At 43.5% G+C, this 19,797-nt stretch overlaps 1 protein-coding gene and 1 long non-coding RNA gene across 2 annotated transcripts in view; both read right to left on the bottom strand.

Moving 5' to 3' along the window:
• Window positions 1-263: 263 nt before the first annotated feature.
• LOC309374232 lies at window positions 264-3,839 on the bottom strand. The gene is made up of 2 exons (XR_014170428.1): window positions 898-3,839; window positions 264-525 (listed from the first exon to the last, which is right to left on the bottom strand). It is a non-coding gene; the product is annotated as an uncharacterized lncRNA (long non-coding RNA).
• A 2,336-nt stretch (window positions 3,840-6,175) lies between these two features.
• Window positions 6,176-19,797, bottom strand: part of FAM135B (family with sequence similarity 135 member B) — an 86,432-nt gene continuing 72,810 nt past the window's right edge. Inside the window, exons 12-19 of the mRNA XM_081918650.1 lie at window positions 16,942-18,967; window positions 16,187-16,353; window positions 14,762-14,853; window positions 12,399-12,496; window positions 12,074-12,225; window positions 10,837-10,947; window positions 9,753-9,866; window positions 6,176-7,028 (exon numbers count right to left, since the gene is read on the bottom strand). Of these exons, the coding sequence (XP_081774776.1) occupies window positions 6,823-7,028; window positions 9,753-9,866; window positions 10,837-10,947; window positions 12,074-12,225; window positions 12,399-12,496; window positions 14,762-14,853; window positions 16,187-16,353; window positions 16,942-18,967 (2,966 nt within the window). The 3' untranslated portion in view covers window positions 6,176-6,822. The remainder of the gene's footprint in view (window positions 7,029-9,752; window positions 9,867-10,836; window positions 10,948-12,073; window positions 12,226-12,398; window positions 12,497-14,761; window positions 14,854-16,186; window positions 16,354-16,941; window positions 18,968-19,797) is intronic.

Raw genomic sequence — 19,797 nt, 5'->3', positions numbered from 1 at the left:
TCTCTCTCTCTCTCTCTCTCTCTCTCTCTCTCTCTCTCTCTCTCTCTCTCTCTCTCCACAAACATGCACACAGAGACAGAGACAGTGCCACCATATTGTATAAGATGTGGGCTGTTTCTTGTATGGCAAATCAGCAGCCTATGCAGTATCCCTGGCAGACTAAAGCTAACATCTTGGGTTATTCATCTTGGATTAGTTCCTTAACCTAGTCAATGCATTATAAGGAGGTGTCTTCCTCCAAAGTAACCATGCAAAGACAAACGAAAGGAAGCAAACAGTTTTATTAACATTTCTTTTACACCTTACAACAAGCCACACAAATCATCACCATATAGCATATGTAGAAAAATAGTAGAATCATATTGGCACTGATGACTGTTCGTTATTGACATTACCATTCATCATTAGCATCATCCTCTCATTCTACAAAGTTGATCATCACTGTAATAAATAAGGAGCATTAAAATTTCACAGTGGCATTCTAAGCTTTACATTCGTGATCTTGGTTAAATAGGAGACCGATTACTCCCACCCCTTAAAGGTAAAGGTACCCCTGCCCGTATGGGCCAGTCTTGCCAGACTCTAGGATTGTGCGCTCATCTCATTCTATAGGCCGGGAGCCAGCGCTGTCCGCAGACGCTTCCAGGTCACGTGGCCAGCGTGACAAGCTGCATCTGGCAAGCCAGCGCAGCACACGGAATGCCATTTACCTTCCCGCTGATAAGCGGTCCCTATTTATCTACTTGCACCCGGGGGTGCTTTCGAACTGCTAGGTTGGCAGGCGCTGGGACCGAACGACGGGAGCGCACCCCGCCGCGGGGATTCTAAACGCCAACCATGCGATCGGCAAGTCCTAGGCGCTGAGGTTTTACCCACAGCGCCACCTGCGTCCCATACCTCCCACCCCTTAAATATGCTCAAAATTCGAAAGCAGACCCCTTTGAAAATTAAAAGCCCTTTCTCTCAGCCAACTCCAATTATCCCACTATGTCCCATTGCCTTGATCTCATACAGAGTTCTGCATTTGTCAGTGAGGTCGCTTGTCAAACATGAAATTAATAAGAAAGCAGACAGAGAAAAGGGGACGCGTTATTATTGTCCCAGGAAATGGGAAGACCTTTGCAAGCAATAATCCCACCCTCTCATTGGGCTGCAGGTCAAATTTGCGCAAATGGACATATGCACTTTGCAAGTGGGGCACAGCTGCAGACAGTGAAACTCGTAGCAAATGGGTCCTGAAGAACCATCAGTTACTTATTAGCATCCACAAAAGGGGGTTCTCTGGTATGACTGTCCTCAAGTTTCACATTCATCACATCTAATCAGGCCATTTTGGAAAGCTTGAACCAGTTGCCAGTGGTAATATTGGTTTGGAGTTGGCAATAGTTATTCACCTTACTAACTAGTAATAGTGAAAGTCTGTAAAAATAAAAACAAAAAACCCAGTTCAGGAGACTCAGACTCTGACAATGATGCTAGACACCCAGCAATGTGTGTGTGTGTGTGTTTGTGAATGATTTGAACAGCCAATAACAAGGTCTTTTCAAATATATCTGTATATCTATATTTATATATTCCCATAGAAAGAGACATCTTAAAAGCCTTTTCAAAGGAGGCCAAATTGAATCATACCTTAGCGATGTTACAACATTTTAGATGTTGCTCTACACAACACAATTATCTTCTAAGGTTTGTTTGTAGTACAAGTATAATAGCATAAACATTTTATATATATATATATATATATATATATATATATATGTAAGACAGGATTATATAATATTCAAGGCCTTTACAAAGACAGTGTCCCAATTAAAAAAAAAAAAAAGATATATCTGATAGCTGCAGATCTTCAGCAGATCAGATTATTATTGCCCATAATTTCGATACAATTGTGGCAGCATTTATGAAGATGGAACCTACATCAGTTTGTATAAAAAACAACCACCCTATTACAAGTTCAGCAATCGATCCACAGGAGCCTGTGTTTCATGGATTTTCTTGATTGGAGAAAAGGAACATCCACATTTGATCAACAGAAATATTTTCACAAGTACTAGATCAGGATGATGGTACTAGACCCACATCTCAGATGGTTCATCTATGATCCACAGGATTCTGGGTGGAAGGAGGAGGATTCCAACCAATTCTGCATGGGTCTGAGACGGCCACCTGAAATCTCCAGTAAGACACATCAAAAAGTGAACATAGAGCTAAGCAGTGCCTGTTAGCATCTGCAGAAGTTGGGTGAGGCTCACACAAGTTGGTCTCAAGCCCGTTTTGTGTCTCTAGAAGTCCCTTCATCATCATCATCATCATCATTATTATTATTATTAAAGATTTCAGGTTGGGTTATTACCAAATAATGTTCACACATAAAACATACAGTACATTCTGCCATTCCACATTGGGGGGGGGGGGAGAAGATTAATATTGGGATTTGGTAAACAACACTAGCAAGGAATAGGATCAAGTTACAATGGCTAAGATGCTAAATTTATGGGGCTCTTTTTGACCCTTGGAGTCCTGGGTGAGCAAGGTCTCTCCCATTCTCTTCAATGTTTCAGAAAATTCTGGGTGTGTTACATGCACAGAATTAATTACTGGGACATGAGCTGCCTATTAATGTCAGGCGAAAGTGCCTTCATTATGCGGGTTCTTTTATGCCAGTTAAAAACTTTTTTTGTTGTTGTTTAGGCTGCCTACCCAGTCATGTAATTTGATTATGCATGCTTCTTATCAAACTCTGCTGATTTTATCTACACGTTGATACCTTTAATATTTCAGCTTGTTTTTAAGGTCTGTTTATTTCGTCAGTATTATAGTCTATTTTACATAAACTGCTTGCAGAGGTTTTTAAAGAAAACATTCTACAAATTTTGTCCAATTAAAAATATATCTTAATAATTAAATATGTAAATCAATGTTTCTCGAACAGTTAAAGGGGGCGATCCTATGGCAAAATCCATTGAAATGATGAGTTTAGGAAGATCAGGATCTCTAGCTGAGATGGCTGATTTCGGGCTCAGCTGGTATTAAGTCCCCAACCTCATCTTAGCCAAGGTTATGCTGGTGTAACTTGCTGACCCTGGCTAAGCCAGGACTTTTGGGGGGGCAAGGTGGGACATTCTGGGGGCATGGTGGGCTGGGACTTGACGGCGGAGATCTCAGACTGGATTCTAAGACAGTTCAGCACAGTTGTGCAACATGAAAACCTGGCACAGAACTCTATTTTAAAGGCTTGTCTCCCCTCTGCCAGGCTGAGGCAGAGCAACATCAGCAACCCTACTGCCGAATGGGTTCAAGATTTGGTCAAACTTTATGCCATTTTGGTTTATGCAATCAGCTTCTAGATTGCTCCCCAAGTCACAGAGATCTTTGTTTCACTGTTTCTGATTTTGCCACATGCTTAAGATGCATTACCTGAAGCTGAGAGCACTCCAAAGATACTATGAGATGTTAAGAAAGTGATTTAGGGAGTAATCCTGTACACCAGAAGCTGGCATCAAGCATGCTGGCATAGATTAAGCTGGCATAAAGCCACAGCACATCCAAACCCCTGGTTTGGGGAAAGTATAATAATAATAATAATAATAATAATAATAATAATAATAATAATAATAATTTATTATTTGTACCCCGCCCATCTGGCTGGGTTTCCCCAGCCACTCTGGGCGGCTTCCATAGAAACCAAAAATACAGTAAAATATCACATGTTAAAAACTTCCCTGAACAGGGCTGCCTTAAGATGTCTTCTGAATGTCAGGTAGTTGTTTATCGCTTTGACATCTGATGGGAGGGCGTTCCACAGGGCGGGCGCCACTACCGAGAAGGCCCTCTGCCTGGTTCGCTGTAGCTTTGCTTCTCGCAATGAGGGAACCACCAGAAGGCCCTCGGCGCTGGACCTCAGCATCCGGGCAGAATGATGGGAGTGGAGACGCTCCTTCAGGTATACTGGACCGAGGCCATTTAGGGCTTTAAAGGTCAGCACCAACACTTTGAATTGTGCTCGGAAACGTACTGGGAGCCAATCTAGGTCTTTCAAGACCGGTGTTTTATGGTCTCGGCGGCCGCCCCCAGTCACCAGTGTAGCTGCCGCATTCTGGATTAGTTGTAGTTTCCGAGTCACCTTCAAAGGTAGCCCCATGTAGAGTGCATTGCAGTAGTCCAAGCAGTGCTAGCTGGGGAAACAAGCCTTTAAAACACAACCTTTTTTGCCTGGCCACATGATTGAGTTGAACAGAGTTCGGATCAGGATCAAGTCTGCACTACCCAGTCACACACCCCCAGAGGTGCTGAGTTCTGCCTGACATTGGAAGGGCTCATTGCATGTGATTGATGTCGGAAGTCACTAGGTCTGCAGGGTGCCCTCCACCTGGTGAGGCCCACTGCTGCTGTGGCCCAGCCTCTCCAAGACTGGGGTGGGGTGGGGCCTCAGCCCTGTCCACACAAACATAGAGTTGGCACCTATGCCCACCTGCATGCCCCCAGAACACCACTTTTTGGGGATTTACACTCCAGACAACTTCGATTCAGCTGGCTGAGTCCTGATTGAGCAGGGATGAGCAAGCTTTGTTTTTTCTTCATGAAATAGCCCAAATCTTCTCTTGAAAGGAAAATATATCAAAATCTGTACTCTGACGAACTACAGATTATTTATGTGCACACTGCAAAAACTGACAAGCACAGATCCTGGAAGTTCACATTCCAGAAATTTAAAAAGAATTCCAATGTGAATCTAAAACAGGCTTCCTCAACCTTGGCCCTCCAGATGTTTTGAGACTACAATTCCCATCGTCCCTGACCACTGGTCATGCTAGCTAGGGATCATGGGAGTTGTAGGCCAAAAACATCTGGAGGGCCAAGGTTGAGGAAGCCTGTTCTAAACTAACATGCAGTCATACCATTCAAAGCCACTCCATCCAGTTCAGCCTTTTCCCACAGAACTTTTAGTTCTACGTGCCCCAAAATATCAGAGAAATATTTGCAAAAGCTCTTACACTGGTCGCTGCCATACCAGATGGGGTTATTTATCCATCTAATTCAGGTGTTGTATACTTTGAATCACTAGAGCTCTGAAGACTCTCGGGCATGAGGTGCAGCTCATCATCTGATGATGATGCCAGAGACTGAACCTGGCATCTCCTGCCTGTAAATCAAGTTCTCTACCACTGAGCTACCATTGCTTATGATGTCAACTAAGCTCCTTTCCTGCTTAGAGGTAACACACCTGGGAGACCGATTTCGACTGACTGGCTGGGCTAGAGATGTCTTGGGAGGAGAGAAGAAGTGGCCCACAGTGTCACCATTACACGTAGCACTTCAACTGGGGGTGGAGACTGCGATAGGCACACCTCTCTTGCCTCCAGGTCAAACCAATAAATATGCACATTTCCTATAACCTTTTCTCCTAAACTCAGGGTCTCCTGCCAGTCACCTAATCCCTGCACTTTCTTCTCTACCAATGGCTACTAACCAGCCATGATGTCCACTGCTGGAGTCAGCATGTCTTTGAAAGCCAGTTTCTGGAAATCACAAGGGGGGATGAAGCTATTGCACTCATCCTCTTCTTGCATATTCCCCTTAGACATCTGATTGGCCAGGATAGACTGCTGGCCTCATCCAACAAGGCTCTTCTGTTGTTTTCAATCCTCCTACTATAGGAGGCACAGGAGAAAATTCTAGTTAACTTATCTCCCCACCAAAAAAGAAGTCTGGTACCCAAGGTCACCCTGTTAAGTAGGCCCATTAACCACATTTTCCCATGCCAAGTTATAGGCAGATGGTTTTTTTCAACCACTGTCCCTGCATCTTTGACCACTGTTAGCATCTTTTAGCAACTTAGGGCAACCTGTGATGAACAAGTGAATAACTCTGTTGCTATTCATACTGGAAGGAGTTCAAGGGTCCCTTGCCTGGGTCTTGAAGTGAGTGGATGAACTGTAGACTCTACAAGCTGGAGGAGAGGCCTGGGTCTTGATCCGTGGAAGGAGTCGTTTTGGGGGCGACATCCTTCAGTCCTTGCTCACTTCACAATACATCCACTAATGCCAGCCTGTGTTCTAGTGCCTTCAAAGCTTCTCCAGAGTCCCTTAAATCAGATTGCTTGCCACAAGGAAAGCCCCTGCCCACCAAAATTTGGGACACCACAACAGATTAGTTCAAAGTCAGGAACTATACATTGCAGAGATAATTTTATTACACTTTGCGGCCTTCAGAACTGGAGTTTTCCACACATTTACGAGTTTTCTTCTTAACTTCCCCTGCCAAACAAATAAATAAAGTGCTGTAATCCACAGATTCCCATTCCTATTTTCTGATTCACCACAAAGGAGAATTTAACCTGAGTTTACTTCTTTCTTCTTTTGTTGACCACACGAAACATGGAAAATCTACAAAACCAGACAAGTTTCTTCTTAAATAATAATTATTGACTCAGCTAAGGCAGTTTATGCCTAAGAGGATTTCTTAATGGTGGGAGGGAGAGAAAGATGTCAGTCCAGTGACCATTATAAAGGGGGCAGATCTATAATCAAATCCTCAGGATTTTAAAAGCTTTTTTTTTTTTTAGGAGGTTGGTGGTTAGATGAACAAAAAGAAAAAAGACGGAATAACATGTATATGTTTACATCTTCCAAAAAGCACCAATTTTTGGCCCTTTGAATACCTTATAACCAAAGCACTTTGATTCCTCTCCCCAAACCACTAGGGTGTGCCGTAAGCATATTCTGTTTGTTTCCAGAAACGAAGCACTCTCTTGGCCCAGAAAGTCTTTGCAATTCAATATGCAAGGCTCCCTTTGCTGCCCTGAGGCTCACAGTCTTATTTGAAGTAGTTGAGTCCTGCAACCAGGAAAAATTTCTCCAGGAACAGTTCAGAATCCAGCACCGCGATGTGAGCTGCTCGCCCAATCAGGGTGTTGGCTGTGTTTGGCAAGGCGTGGAACACATCGTGGCGGATTAAAGTGCAATCCTTTGTCCCCACGACCGGCCGGAGGAGGTTGTTGATCATCTCGGCATAAACGGGACCTTGGAAAGTTGAAAAACATTATTATTATTATTATTATTATTATTATTATTATTATTATTTCTTCATTGTCTTCAATATTCATGGCAGGACCAAGCCAGTGGCCCATCTCATACAGCATCCTGTTCTCTTTTTATAATATTTTTATTAACTTTCACCACGGAAAATGAGTAGAAGGGAAGGGTGGAAGGGAAAGGTGGGTATTACACAACAGATATAGGGAATTTTATCCATATGTGGTGCGTTTGTAAAATAAAAAGGAAGTACTGGGATAAAGCTATAAATAGTAAGAATGAAATGCACAAATTTAAATTAGCATTAGATCCGAAATGATGTTTGTTGAAGTATGAAAAATAGGCTAATCCTCCTAAGCTTCAAAGGCCAATTATGTATTTAATAGCTGAAGGCAAGGAAAATTTAATAGGAGACCTGAAAAAGCATATAGAGTTGGGATATAGCATGATTAGCCAAGTTAACTGTTTATCAAAAGGAAAACTGTAATTATGGACAATTTTGCAAATCATCACAACTGGTAATAAGAGTAGCTATCTCAATATTTCACTAATAATGATTGTGCCATATTTTAAGTCATTATACTTAAGAAGGAAGACTAATGAATACATAAATTAAAATAAGTGTGTGGGGGGGATACTTGACAGTGGTTCAACCATCTTTTCCTAAGTCCAGCTGAGCTTTTGCTGGCATTGCAGAGGTGAAGGTGATCCCCATTGCTATCTGTTCCCGGGCTCTGAGAGGTGTTTCCCATCAATATAGGTTTTTTCTGTGTAGTTGGCTGCATTTGTGTAACTCAAAGATGGAGAGTCTGTGGCCCTTCAGATGCTGTTGGTGTTACTATCTATAGCTCACTCGCTCTATCTATCTATCTATCTATCTATCTATCTATCTATCATCTGTCTGTCTGTCTTTCTATACCTGAAGGAGACTCTCCATCCCCATCATTCAGGCCGGACATTGAGGTCCACCTCTGAGGACCTTCTGCGAGAAGTGAGGCTTGGCAGGGGGTTGGACTCGATGGCCCTTGTGGTCCCTTCCAACTCTATGATTCTATGATTCTAGGGAACCAGGCAGAGGGCCTTCTTGGCAGTGGCGCCCTCCCTGTGGAACGTCCTTCCATCAGATGTCAAGGAGATAAACAACTATCTGACTTTCTGACTTTTAGAAGACAACTGAAGGCAGCCCCCTGTTCAGGGAAGTTTTTAATGTTTGATCTTTTATCATGTTTTTAATATTCTATTGGGAGCTGCTGGGGAAACTCAGCCAGATGGGCAGGATATAAAGATTTATTTATTTATTTATCATCATCATCATCATCACCATCATCTACAGTTGCAATCAAAATTATTCAACCACCCATTGCAAATCAGGCTTATTATCGAAATTTACAGACTTTCAGCTGTTTGAAATGAGCAAATCAAACAAAAGCAATTGAAATAGCTCAACACGACAGACGCTTCAAGTGGTGAAATTAAGCACTTCGAAGTGTGATGCATGTTGCCCATCAATATGGCCTTTCTATTGTGCATTCATGATGTTTTGCACTCATTGTGGTATCTGAGTGGTTATACGAGATCCAAACGCAGGTGCTGCCCCCTCCAACATAAATCCTGGCTACATACATGCTCCTGGAAAGGTCTCAAGGCAGACACACCACTTTGTTTCCAACCAGTGCATGTCCTGTAGCTCCCTGCTGAAATCCTGTAACTTTCCACATCACAAATATTCCAATTTTTTTTTTTGTTCTGCTTTCTTTGTGCTGCAGTGCAGGAGCACCAGATGGCAATAATGTAATATCATTCAGGAAGTTTAGCAGAACAACTAATAAAGTGAATTTATGTGTAGGTAGTCCAGCATAAATCTACCACTAATAAAATATTGTTGTATCAATGGCATGTTGCAGAATATATCTGCAAAAAAACAAAACAAAACAAAATGGAAAACCCACCAGTCTAGAGGAGACACAGTCCTTTCCCATTGGGTAAATGTCTCCTGTTTCCCAACTTAATCCATAGCTTCCTGAGCCCCTCTCCTTGTTGAATTGGGAGATTAACAGGCTCTTCTTTTCCCATTCCAATTTGCTCTCTTTTTACCCCTAATACCACTCCTCAGGAGTATTATTTGCCTACATAAATCCACAAGTGCCTGTTTCTGAACATGGTGTAGTTTCAATGATAAAAGGAGCTCTAAACACAGAAGCCAGGATACATGCAAGAATAGCAGACTTGCGTACAAATGGGGCACTTCTGAGCATTGAACTCAAAATCCCATCAGCACCAGGGAATGGTCAGGTATGGTAGGATTTGCAGCTCAACCACACCTTGAGGGTCTCTAGCCCTGGTCTAATTCACATGGTCTTGCAATACGCGATTGTTTGACTCAACTGGGATGAGTAGCAATCACCTTCAAGTGATCACCTGTGTGGCAGATGGCCCTGGCTCCTCCTGAAGTTTCCCTGTACCATGTATGACCCAGATTTCAGATAGGAGTCTTAGATCTAACTGGAGATTCCTTCTTTTCTTTTGTTTCCTGGTGTCCATTGATTAATAGAGATTAAGGGCATCTGGAAACAGGGAAGTATCTGTTTTCACACTGTATAAATCTACTACTTGTCTTATTAAGATATGTCCATCTAGAAATAAATCCATGCACAGTTTGTTGTTGTTTTGAATACAGCTACTGTACTCTCTTAAGTCCACAAAGAAGCTCACCTGTCTGTCTGTCTTTCAGGGCCGATTTGCACATTTCTATTCTTGCAGAATGAAATGGTACGTAGCGATCTTGGGGAGAGGCCACCAGGACAACATTTTTGAAATACTGGAGACCTGTAAAAAGAAGAAAGTAAAAAGGAAACAAGTGTGTGCATTAGAACAGCCTTCCTTAGATGAAATACATGCTGGGTGGTGGAGCAAATTCTATCCACCATACCATACAAAGAAAAAAAAAGTAAGTTTCATGGTAAGTTCTGGCAGCCCCCTCTTTTTATTATTTTTTCTTTCCTTCTTTTTTTTATAATAACACTGAGTAGCAGTGATATGGTTGAGGAGATTGTGTAGAATCTGAAGGGCCAGATAGAGAGGTCTAAAGGGTCTGCCTTTGGTCTAAACCACTGAGCCTCTTAGGCTTGCCGATCAGAAGGTTGGCAGTTCGAATCTGCATAATGGGGTGAGCTCCTGTTGCTCTGTCCCACCTCCTGCCAACCTAGCAGTTCGAAAGCACGCCAGTGCAAGTAGATAAATAGGTACCCCTGTGGTGGGAAGGTAAATGGCATTTCGGTGTGCTCTGGTTTCCATCACGGTGTCCTGTTGCACCAGAAGTGGTTCAGTTATGCTGGCCACATGACCCAGAAAGCTGTCTGTGGACAAACGTTGGCTCCCTCGGCCTGAAAGCAAGATGAGTGCCGCAACTCCATAGTCACCTTTGACTGGACTTAACTGTCCAGGGGTCCTTTACCTCTTTTTTACAGCATAGTAGCAGCCACGGATGCCAACTAGAATAAAACATGGAGGAGCAGGTAAGCTCCAGCCCATATAATTTATCACAAGCCACAGCGTGCATACACCATTTGAATGGCAATGCCGAGCAACTTTTGGGGGCCCCCAGCTCCCTCAAATATTTTATTTGGGAGGGGGAAGGAAGGGACCTCGACCCCTAGCAGTTGGCTCCTATGATAGCAGCCAAACAGGAAACTACTCTCTGTGAAATGGCCATTTCTCCAAGTCAACTGGATTTCAAACAAGCAGATGAAGACACCACCACTTGCTAGAATAGAGGCTTTGATTTTAACTCACCCACCTGTTTTTTGGCTGAGCTGGTAGAGGAAACATTTCCGCAGATCTGCGTTGTCCCTGAAGGTCAGCTGCAAAAGTGACCCAGATTTTTTCAGCTTCTGCATGAGCCACAAGCCTAGAAAAAGCAATGGTGATTTGTGGGTTTCCAAAAGCACTTGTGTGGGGTAAAGCTCAGCAAACCGATTTGGGGAGATCAATTCTGCATTAAACCCCAAAGCACCTATTTCCAAGTCTGAGAACTACTGGGGGAAGCTGAGTGGTCTGGGTCATTCAAAACTGAAGAAGTGTGCATGCACACGAAAACCTATACCCAGAACAAATGTAGTTGGTCTCTAAGGTGCTACTGGGCAATTTTTAAGTTTTAATTTATTTATTCAAAACCAAAATGGTCATCTGAAAGTAATGTGATGGTAAGGGGCCTGGATAGCTGCTGGTTGGCTGGCAGGCAAAGTGGTTTTTCAGGGCTTGTGTACTGGGAATTGTAACATGATGGGAGACAAGATCTCTAAAAGTAGGTTAGGCCTATCTTCAGGTGTCTTAGACTACAGTTTCCATCACCCTCAACCAACTAGCCATGCTGCCACGGACTAATGGGAGTTGACCTAATGGGAATCCAACAACATCTGGAGGGCCACAACTTCCTAGCTTTGGTTTATTAGCAATGGACAAGCAAAGTCCACATGTTTATAAAGGATGTTCTTGGTTCATTTTGTGCATTTGGTGAAGTTGGCTCTCTCTCTCTCTCTCTCTTTCTCTCTCTCTGTGTGTGTGATCTCCAATAAAACTCAGAGTATACCCATTGAAACAGGAGCATGCCCACAGAAACCAATGGTCTTCAGTTAATTGGTTTTTGTGGTTTTATTCTATTCCTGGTTGGAGACACGCCTATGACAAGGGGTCAGCAACCTTTTTCAGCTGTGGGCTGGTCCACTCAGACCATGTGGTGGGTTGGACTATATTTTTTTTGGGGGGGGGGAATATGAACGAATTCCTATGCCCCACAAATAACAGAGATGCATTTGAAATAAAAGTACACATTCTACTCATGTAAAAACACGCTCATTCCCAGACTGTCTGCGGGCCGGATTGAGAAGGTGATTGGGCCACATCCGGCCTTCAGGCCTTAGTTTGCCTACCCATATCTATGAAATTTCACAGCATGGGGAAAGAAACATTAGACAGGATGTTATAACCACTCTCGTACTTTCAGTGTTTCCTTTCAGTCAGTCAGTAGCTCTTACCTGTACTAACCAAAGTACTGTTGTTGTAAAGCGTTCCTAGGTGAGGCCCAGAGAGGGAAAGGAAAGTATGCAGCTTATTGAGGTAATAGCGAAATCTGGGCCGGGTTAACACGGATCGGATGATGACGTTGCCAAGGGAGTGGCCGATGAAACTGTGGGGACACAATTTGTATCCATTTATTTGGAGAACGCCTTCACTGCTCTGCATTCAAAGGAACCTCAAAAGTGATGCACAAGAGCAGAAAGGGCATTCAATATATTAACAACCAAACAGTAGCCTATGAAAATGACGTCACCCTGCTCCACAGTTGCCACTGCTATTTACCTTATTCGCGATATCGACAAGTTGTACAGCTGAATGTGCTGAATTATTTCATCCAGCAAACGGTCGGTCATTGTATCGAAATCTGCAAATGTGTCCGTCTGTTAAATCAAGAGAAGAACAGTTGGTAGTACCCTTCCGAGTTTTCATAGGCAAAGAAGAAGAAAGAGACTATCTATCTATCATTCATACACACACACACACACACACACACACACAGAGTATGTGGTGTGTGTGTGTATACCATATATTTGAAATGATTAACAAAAGAAGTTCGAGAATATTTAAAAGAAGAGTACACCTGCCCAAGGCATGGCATGCATTTCAGAGGCTCATTTCTGTTGGCTCTGCAACTGGTGTTGGATGTGTGGTAGGGATGCTAAAGAAATTCAATCTGGCTTTCATATTAATGAGAAACTACCTAATTCACAGCTCCCAAACCAGTATGCAAATCTAAACACAACCTCTCTGAATGTTCCAGTGCAGCTCTCCAACCAAACCACACATACAAAATTGTATGTATTGCCTGCATTGGCATAATCTTACCCATGTCTATTCAAATGTAAGCACCCCTGTGCTCCATGGGAGTTATTCACATGCAACTGTAATAGCAAGGATGGTGAACTTCAAGTACACAGGTCAAATGTGGCTCTCTAGGCATCTCAGTTTGTCCCTTGGAAATTTCCCCAAACACACTCACATTCCCAAGGCCATGTCTCCCACTGGCTTGGCTTTGCATCTTCCATGAATGTTTTTGCCCAGCGGGGAATTGTACTTGCATTCTAACAATTCCTCTTACTAGTCTGGATGGAGGATAAAGAAAGCTGTGCAAAACTTGGCCTACTGCACAGATTTAAAAATTTGCGTTATTTTTTATGTCCACTTTTGCCTCTCACCTAACCCACCACTTGCATGCAACCTCTGGAAGGTAGGTCAGAAGGGAATGTGGACCTCAAGGTGAAAAAGTATTAGAGGATCACAGCCTCAGTCAATATTCCAGTCTCACCCTTAATTTCTGGCCTTCACTGCCATGCCTCAGAGCTGAAGGGTTGGTGATGAAGCCCTTCCAATGCTCTGTAAGCTTCCTACTGCCACTTTTACTACCACTTAAAGTCCAGCTGCATTTGGTTCATGTCTCTGCTCCTCCACATGCAGCTGCTGGGTGACCTTGGGCCAGTCACACTTCTCTGAAGTCTCTCAGCCCCACTCACCTCACAGAGTGTTTGTTGTGGGGGAGGAAGGGAAAGGAGAATGTTAGCCGCTTTGAGACTCCTTAAAGGGAGTGAAAGGCGGGATATCAAATCCAAACTCTTCTTCTCCTCTATGAAACCATCAGATGGCTAATGTTGACCACAAAGCTACCACAAAGTTGCATTGTTGCAACATACCATATTTTTCGCTCTATAAGACACACCGGACCACAAGACACACCTAGTTTTTGGAGGAGGAAAACAAGGGAAAAAATACTCTGAATCCCAGAAGCCAGACAAGCAAGAGGGATCACTGCACAGTGAAAGCAGCAATCCCTCTTGCTGTTCTGGCTTCTGTGATAGCTGCGCATCCTGCATTCCCTCCATAAGACGCACACACATTTCCTCTTACTTTTTAGGAGGGGAAAAGTGAGTCTTATAGAGCAAAAAAATACGGTAGTTCTGATATTTTGTGGTTGAACAGTAATAATTAGTACCCATTGAGGGCCAGCAATGTGTAGTTATGCAAATGCTAAGCCATGCATTCTGTTGTTGCTTGTAATAAACAGAAAGGAAATGATGGAGGAACAGAATTCAGAGGGATGAGGATGGCAAATGGCTCTTTTTCTCTGGAGCTGTGCTGTTTTGTAATCCCATCAGCTCTGCATCAGATTCAAAACTAATGAGATGCCAGGGAAATAATCATCAAAAGCAGGGACAAAGATTCAAGGGAAACATATCCAGTAATTAATGCTTCTTTTTGTGTGAGAGAGAAAATCCATCTTGCTAATTGCCACTCGTTCCAAAGAAAAACACGAGCACATCCAATTTGCAATATTGCCTTCCACTAAACATGCTCGTAAACTTAAATATAGACTCTGGCCTGTTTGTTTTGCCTGCACTGATAATTAATGGTTTTCTCTGAAACGTACTATCTTCCATTTTATTTAGACATGGGAGGATGTGCTTAATCACAGAGGACATACAAAAAAAACCCACATGGGTCTTCCTTGATAAGAAGGAGTGTCCCATTGAGCTCCAATGTATTTGTAATTATTTTCCGAGGCTTTGTGTTCCATTTTTCAAATTGTGGTATCATTAACTGTGTTGAATGCATCATTATGAGATGGAAACTTGAGGTACAAACATTGAAGAAGCAAGAAATGAGGAAAATACCTGGTTCCTTTCTGACATCAAGAAGTCAAGCTTTCCACCTGGGAGACCCAATTCGATGAAAGTTTTTACCAGCCGTAGATCTGCACTGTTACCTTGAGGGGGGAGAAATTGCTTTTCTAAGACACGGTTTCCATGCTGAAGGACATCATCCACCCATCTCTCATCCTGCTTATTGGGGAGGGGGTTTGACAATGACGGTCTGGTATGTCTCTTTCCAGAGCAAACATGAGTGGATTCTTCTGATGATGAGTCCATGTATCTAGGCTGGCCAGTTTGCATGACTTTGCATTCCCGCTCTCACTGCGGGCATATCCTGAGGAGGTGGGAAATGACTTGTGTTCCGGTGATATGGCTGTGATGCCCCCAGTGTGACTGCAGTGCCTCATCTAAAATGGCGATTCATTTTCAGGACAATTTTCATCCTATCAAACTTTGACCCATTGTGTTGAACCCCAGGTGAAATGTTCTAGAAGGCATTCAAGCACCATATTGGTGGCCAAGATAACACCAAACTAACTGGAAGTTGTCGCAAGAATGAGCCCATAATGTGTATATTTATTTGCTTTGGTATATGCTACTTGGTTTACTTTGATGCTGTGCTAATCTGTGGACCTTGGGATACTGAGTTCTAGGCCCAGAGCGGAGAAGCTTTGAGTAGCTGCTACCTATGGCCTCACCAGCCAAGTGTGATAGGAGGTTCTGGGTAAAGTGATGCATGCTGCTTTGTGCATAAAGGTTGTATGAATGTTTGCTCAGGTGCGGACATGTCATGATGCAGAGAGGGCTCTGTTGTTGTTTTTTTAATTGCTGTTATTTTTTACCTATGTCATTTTAAACCGTGATATTAATGCTGTATTCTTAGCTTTAGATCTTGATTTATGTGGAAATTGTTTTCCATTTGGTTGTGTATTTTTTGCTGTAGTTTATTTATTGTTTATGACTTTTGTAATTATGTAAAACTTGTCATGTTGTCAGCCACCTTGAGCATTGGTTTTAACTGTGGAAAGGCGGCATGCAGATAAAATGATGATGATGACCTCTCACTGTTGCGGTGTCCATCCTATGTCTTTAAAAGCGGTGAGGCTCTGCACACTGTGTTGTAAGCTTATAAAGCACTAGAACTGGATGTCTGGTCTTTCTGAAATCCTTCTTTGGTATCCCTGCATCAAACCACTCATACATGCCCTCCTTGGGGGCCTATGGTTCAGAACACCCATGACTTTGTGAAAGTTCTGAAGCACTGAGTTACTTCCCAGAAGAGGCTGGGATTTATAGTCCAACCCAAATTTGAAGACCCCCTGACCATGGTCTCTATGACTAGCATAACTCCAACTGTCTGCTTTCACATCACACACAATTATGTATTGTGTGAACACTGTATATTCAGAATGCCCAGTTATCCCCACATAGCCTCTTTGGCCTTACCATCCAGTCCATGGACACAGACCACTAGGTGAATCCCATCTTCAAAATTTTCTTCCTCTTCCTCTGGTGGGAAATATGGGATATCAGAAGCGAGTGCAGTTAAGTCACTGTACAGAAATCCTTCAATCTTCAGCTCTTTTTTAAATTTTTCTTTGGCCTGATGAAAACTGGAGAATACGCTAATTAATCACTGATTGAGATGGGCATTCAACAACATGTGACTTTTCAACCATTGTATTCAAAGGGCTGGGGGTGAGAGTTGGATTTTGCCACTGCAGCTGGTAGACCAGTTGTGGAAGGATAACCAAATTCAGATTTTTAAAATCTCAACCCAAATGCCATCCAATGATGTAGGCCTGGGCTGGGGGACCTTTTTGACCCACTGGGACAGATCTGTATCTCCCACACCCCAGTAAGACAATTTTGAGAGGTGATTGGAACCACCCACCTGTCAATCATATGACATCGTGTTGACATCCAGTGTGCTCCCTCCACTGGTTTGGCAAGCAGTGTAAATATGGCATTAGCCACAATCCATAGCTATCCTATATGTATCTCGTGAAATGTTGCATTTTTATGTGCTTCCCCCAAAACCACCTTCAATCCAAATTGCAAAAAGAATGACCTAGCTGAGCTTCTGGGCTTCCTGAACCCCAGCTGCTGGTGTAATCAGAAGAACCAAATCAACCCACCAAATCCAGGAAATTGCAGCCAATAGAACATGTGGGGAATGAAAAGCCCTTGGACCTACTTACCTAAGCATCCTTTCATTGGCCTCCCCATCCACATCACTGGACTCACAGGAGATGACCCCAAAGGAGCCTACTGGTTGGTGAGTAATTGGAGAAGTGACCTGCTTGGAGGAGAAGCCAGCCACTGGCGGGTTCTCTTTGAGGACCGAAGAAAAAGGAAGGCAGGTGGCTGTGCAAGAAACAGATAAGTTGACCACCTCAATAGCCTTTTTGCTCTCGAGCGCCAGTGCCCCTGGAGCCACTGAATGGAAGCTTGTGCTGTTTGCCACCATTTTGAACTCTCGGTTTTCTGGTTCTGCACAGTAAGATCCACAGCCGGGTCTGTTATCCAGATCAATTTCTTGTAAGTTGGGTATTTCTCCGCCACATATCACTACTTTGCCATTGGCAAGAGAACTGCCATGGGGACCCTTTGCAGACACAGGTTCAGGCACCACCTCTGATGAGACTGTGCTAGTATAGTCTGGCGTGTGGCCCTCATGGTGTGAAAAAACCTCAACGTTTGTGGAATACGAACCGTGGACTGTGTGCAAATTTACCTCCTCCTCATACACATCAAGAGGAGTGGTGCTGGTGTCCAAATAGTCACCAACCCTTGCCAAGCAGATCTCCTCTGTTCTCTTTGGCAGCTGGCTTTCAACCGTGTCATCTAGATTTTCATTTTGCATTAGAAACACAGCTTCTCCTGTGGCTTCCAAGCCACAGTCCACCTCTGATAAGTCCTCGGCAGCTTCTGGTAAGTGAGGACTGCCAACATTTTCTTCAAAGGCAGATTTGGGGTGTTCCATGGTAGCAAATGGAAGTGGCAACCCACCATTTTCTCTGGCATTCCGGCACATGGAAACGTTTTCTTCTAGGGCCATACTGGTGCACCCTATGTCCACGTATTGCCCCTCTGCGGTGTCCAATATAGTTTTTGCATGTTTTGATATATCCATGTCATCAACAGGCTCCTCAGGGCTACTGATCTGAGGAGCTGAGATAGATTTCGTCAGCTTATTGGGCTCGACCTCCCGCTCTTCCTCCTCATAGGGCAAGGAGCTGATTGAAGTGAGGGAGGCTTGGATACCACTGGGCAAGCTGGTATTGCTTTCTGTGTGTCCGCCCTCCAGAGAGTTACGGTGAATCGCTTGCCTTCTGACGAGCTGGTGAAGAATCTCCCGGTCGCTGGGTAACTCCAAAGCCTTACTCCTTGCATCAGACCAAGCTACTGAACTTGGCTCGCTTTCGATCCCTGAGTCTGAGATTAGTGACGAAGATCTCTTAATGACCCCTGATGTCAAGCTGAACTCCTCACACTCCTGCACTCTTTGCTCCTTAATCCCCTCAGCGTCTTTTATCTGGTTCAGTGAACCCAAATCATCACTCACATCAAATGTCCTCAAGGATGGCAGTGTTGACTCACAACTCTGATCCGCTGGTTTCTCTTGGGCATTTAGAAGTTTGTCTGAAGTGAGAGTAGACTCACCACCATCCCCTGAAGCTGCTTGGCTCAATTCAATCTCATTCAAAAGTTTATGTTGTCCACATGTGCCACCATCATACTGGGCAGTCATGACTACCATTGGTTCTCCTTGGTGGTCATTATTACACACTGGGCTTATGTCCAAATAGGCGGCCTCCGGTGAAAATCTATCACTATTATTTTCTGAAAGCTCCATTGGTGTCTTAAGGCTTTCTGTATTATCTTTCAGGAGTTCTGATTGCAAACCAGAAATCATATTGCTAGCCAGATCTGACTCATCCCCATGGGACTGGGCGTCTCCGTTCATTGTGTGTACCTGAGTTGCGGGGTGATCATTGAAACTCTCAACCATACAGGAATCTCCTTTTGGATAGCTGTGACCATACACCGATTTTCCATTTATCCTATCTGTATGGATGATGAAAGGGGCATTGTTCCTGAAGTCTCCCTTTGCTAAAGCAGAGTCATCATTTGAAGAAGGATCCTCGTTTTTTCCTATTAAGTCCACTTGTGATTTGCCAGCAGCAGAAGCAACATAGTCCGGCAAGCTGTCCAAGCTCTGAACTGAAAGAAAGAGAGGAAAAATATCCCTTGATATAGCAACACTAGAAACTAATTGTTTCAGTAAAATTACCAGCTTGATTCAAAAAACAGTTCTACTGAGTTTTACAATATATAACAATTGGGACGTGGGTGGCACTGTGGTCTAAACCATGGAGCCTCTTGGGTTGGCAGTTCGAATCCCCACAACAGAGTGAGCTCTCATTGCTCTGTCCCAGCTCCTGCCAACCTAGCAGTCTGAAAGCATGCCAGAGCAAGTAGATAAATAGGTACTGCTGTGGTGGGAAGGTAAACGGGGTTCCCGTGCACTCTGGTTTCTGTCTTTTGCTAGAAGCGGTTTAGTCATGCTGGCCACATGACCTGGAAAGATGTCTGTAGACAAACGCCAGCTCTCTCGGCCTGAAAGCGAGATGAGCGCTGCAACCCCATAAACACCTTTGACTGGACTTCACCATCCAGGAGTCCTTTACCTCCTTTTATATAACAATTACAAAAAAGAATAATACAAAAAGGGGAAGAGTTGGGATTCTACAGCAGTCTTGTGGCATCCCCTGCAGTGCAGTGCCCAGTGTCAGTCAATCAATCAGTAGCTGAACTAGGTTCCACACAATCACAGAAACAAGTCACAAAAACGAAGTCACAAGCCACAGTCACAAAAACAAAAATGCACAAACAAAAATGCCAAAAATAAAATAAAAAACAAAAGCATCAAATATAAGCTCCAAATATCACATCTGTGTTGTGTGGGTGCCTGGGACAACCTCAGAATGGAAGGGGAAGTCTCTCATTAGCAACGGGGGACTCAATTTACAAACCGAACACACAGAGAAAGG

The sequence above is a fragment of the Podarcis melisellensis genome (assembly GCF_964234715.1).
Source record: "Podarcis melisellensis genome assembly, chromosome: 7".
NCBI lineage: Eukaryota > Metazoa > Chordata > Lepidosauria > Squamata > Lacertidae > Podarcis > Podarcis melisellensis.
Note: the sequence above shows the minus strand (reverse complement) of the source record. Positions and strands in the feature narration are given on the sequence as shown.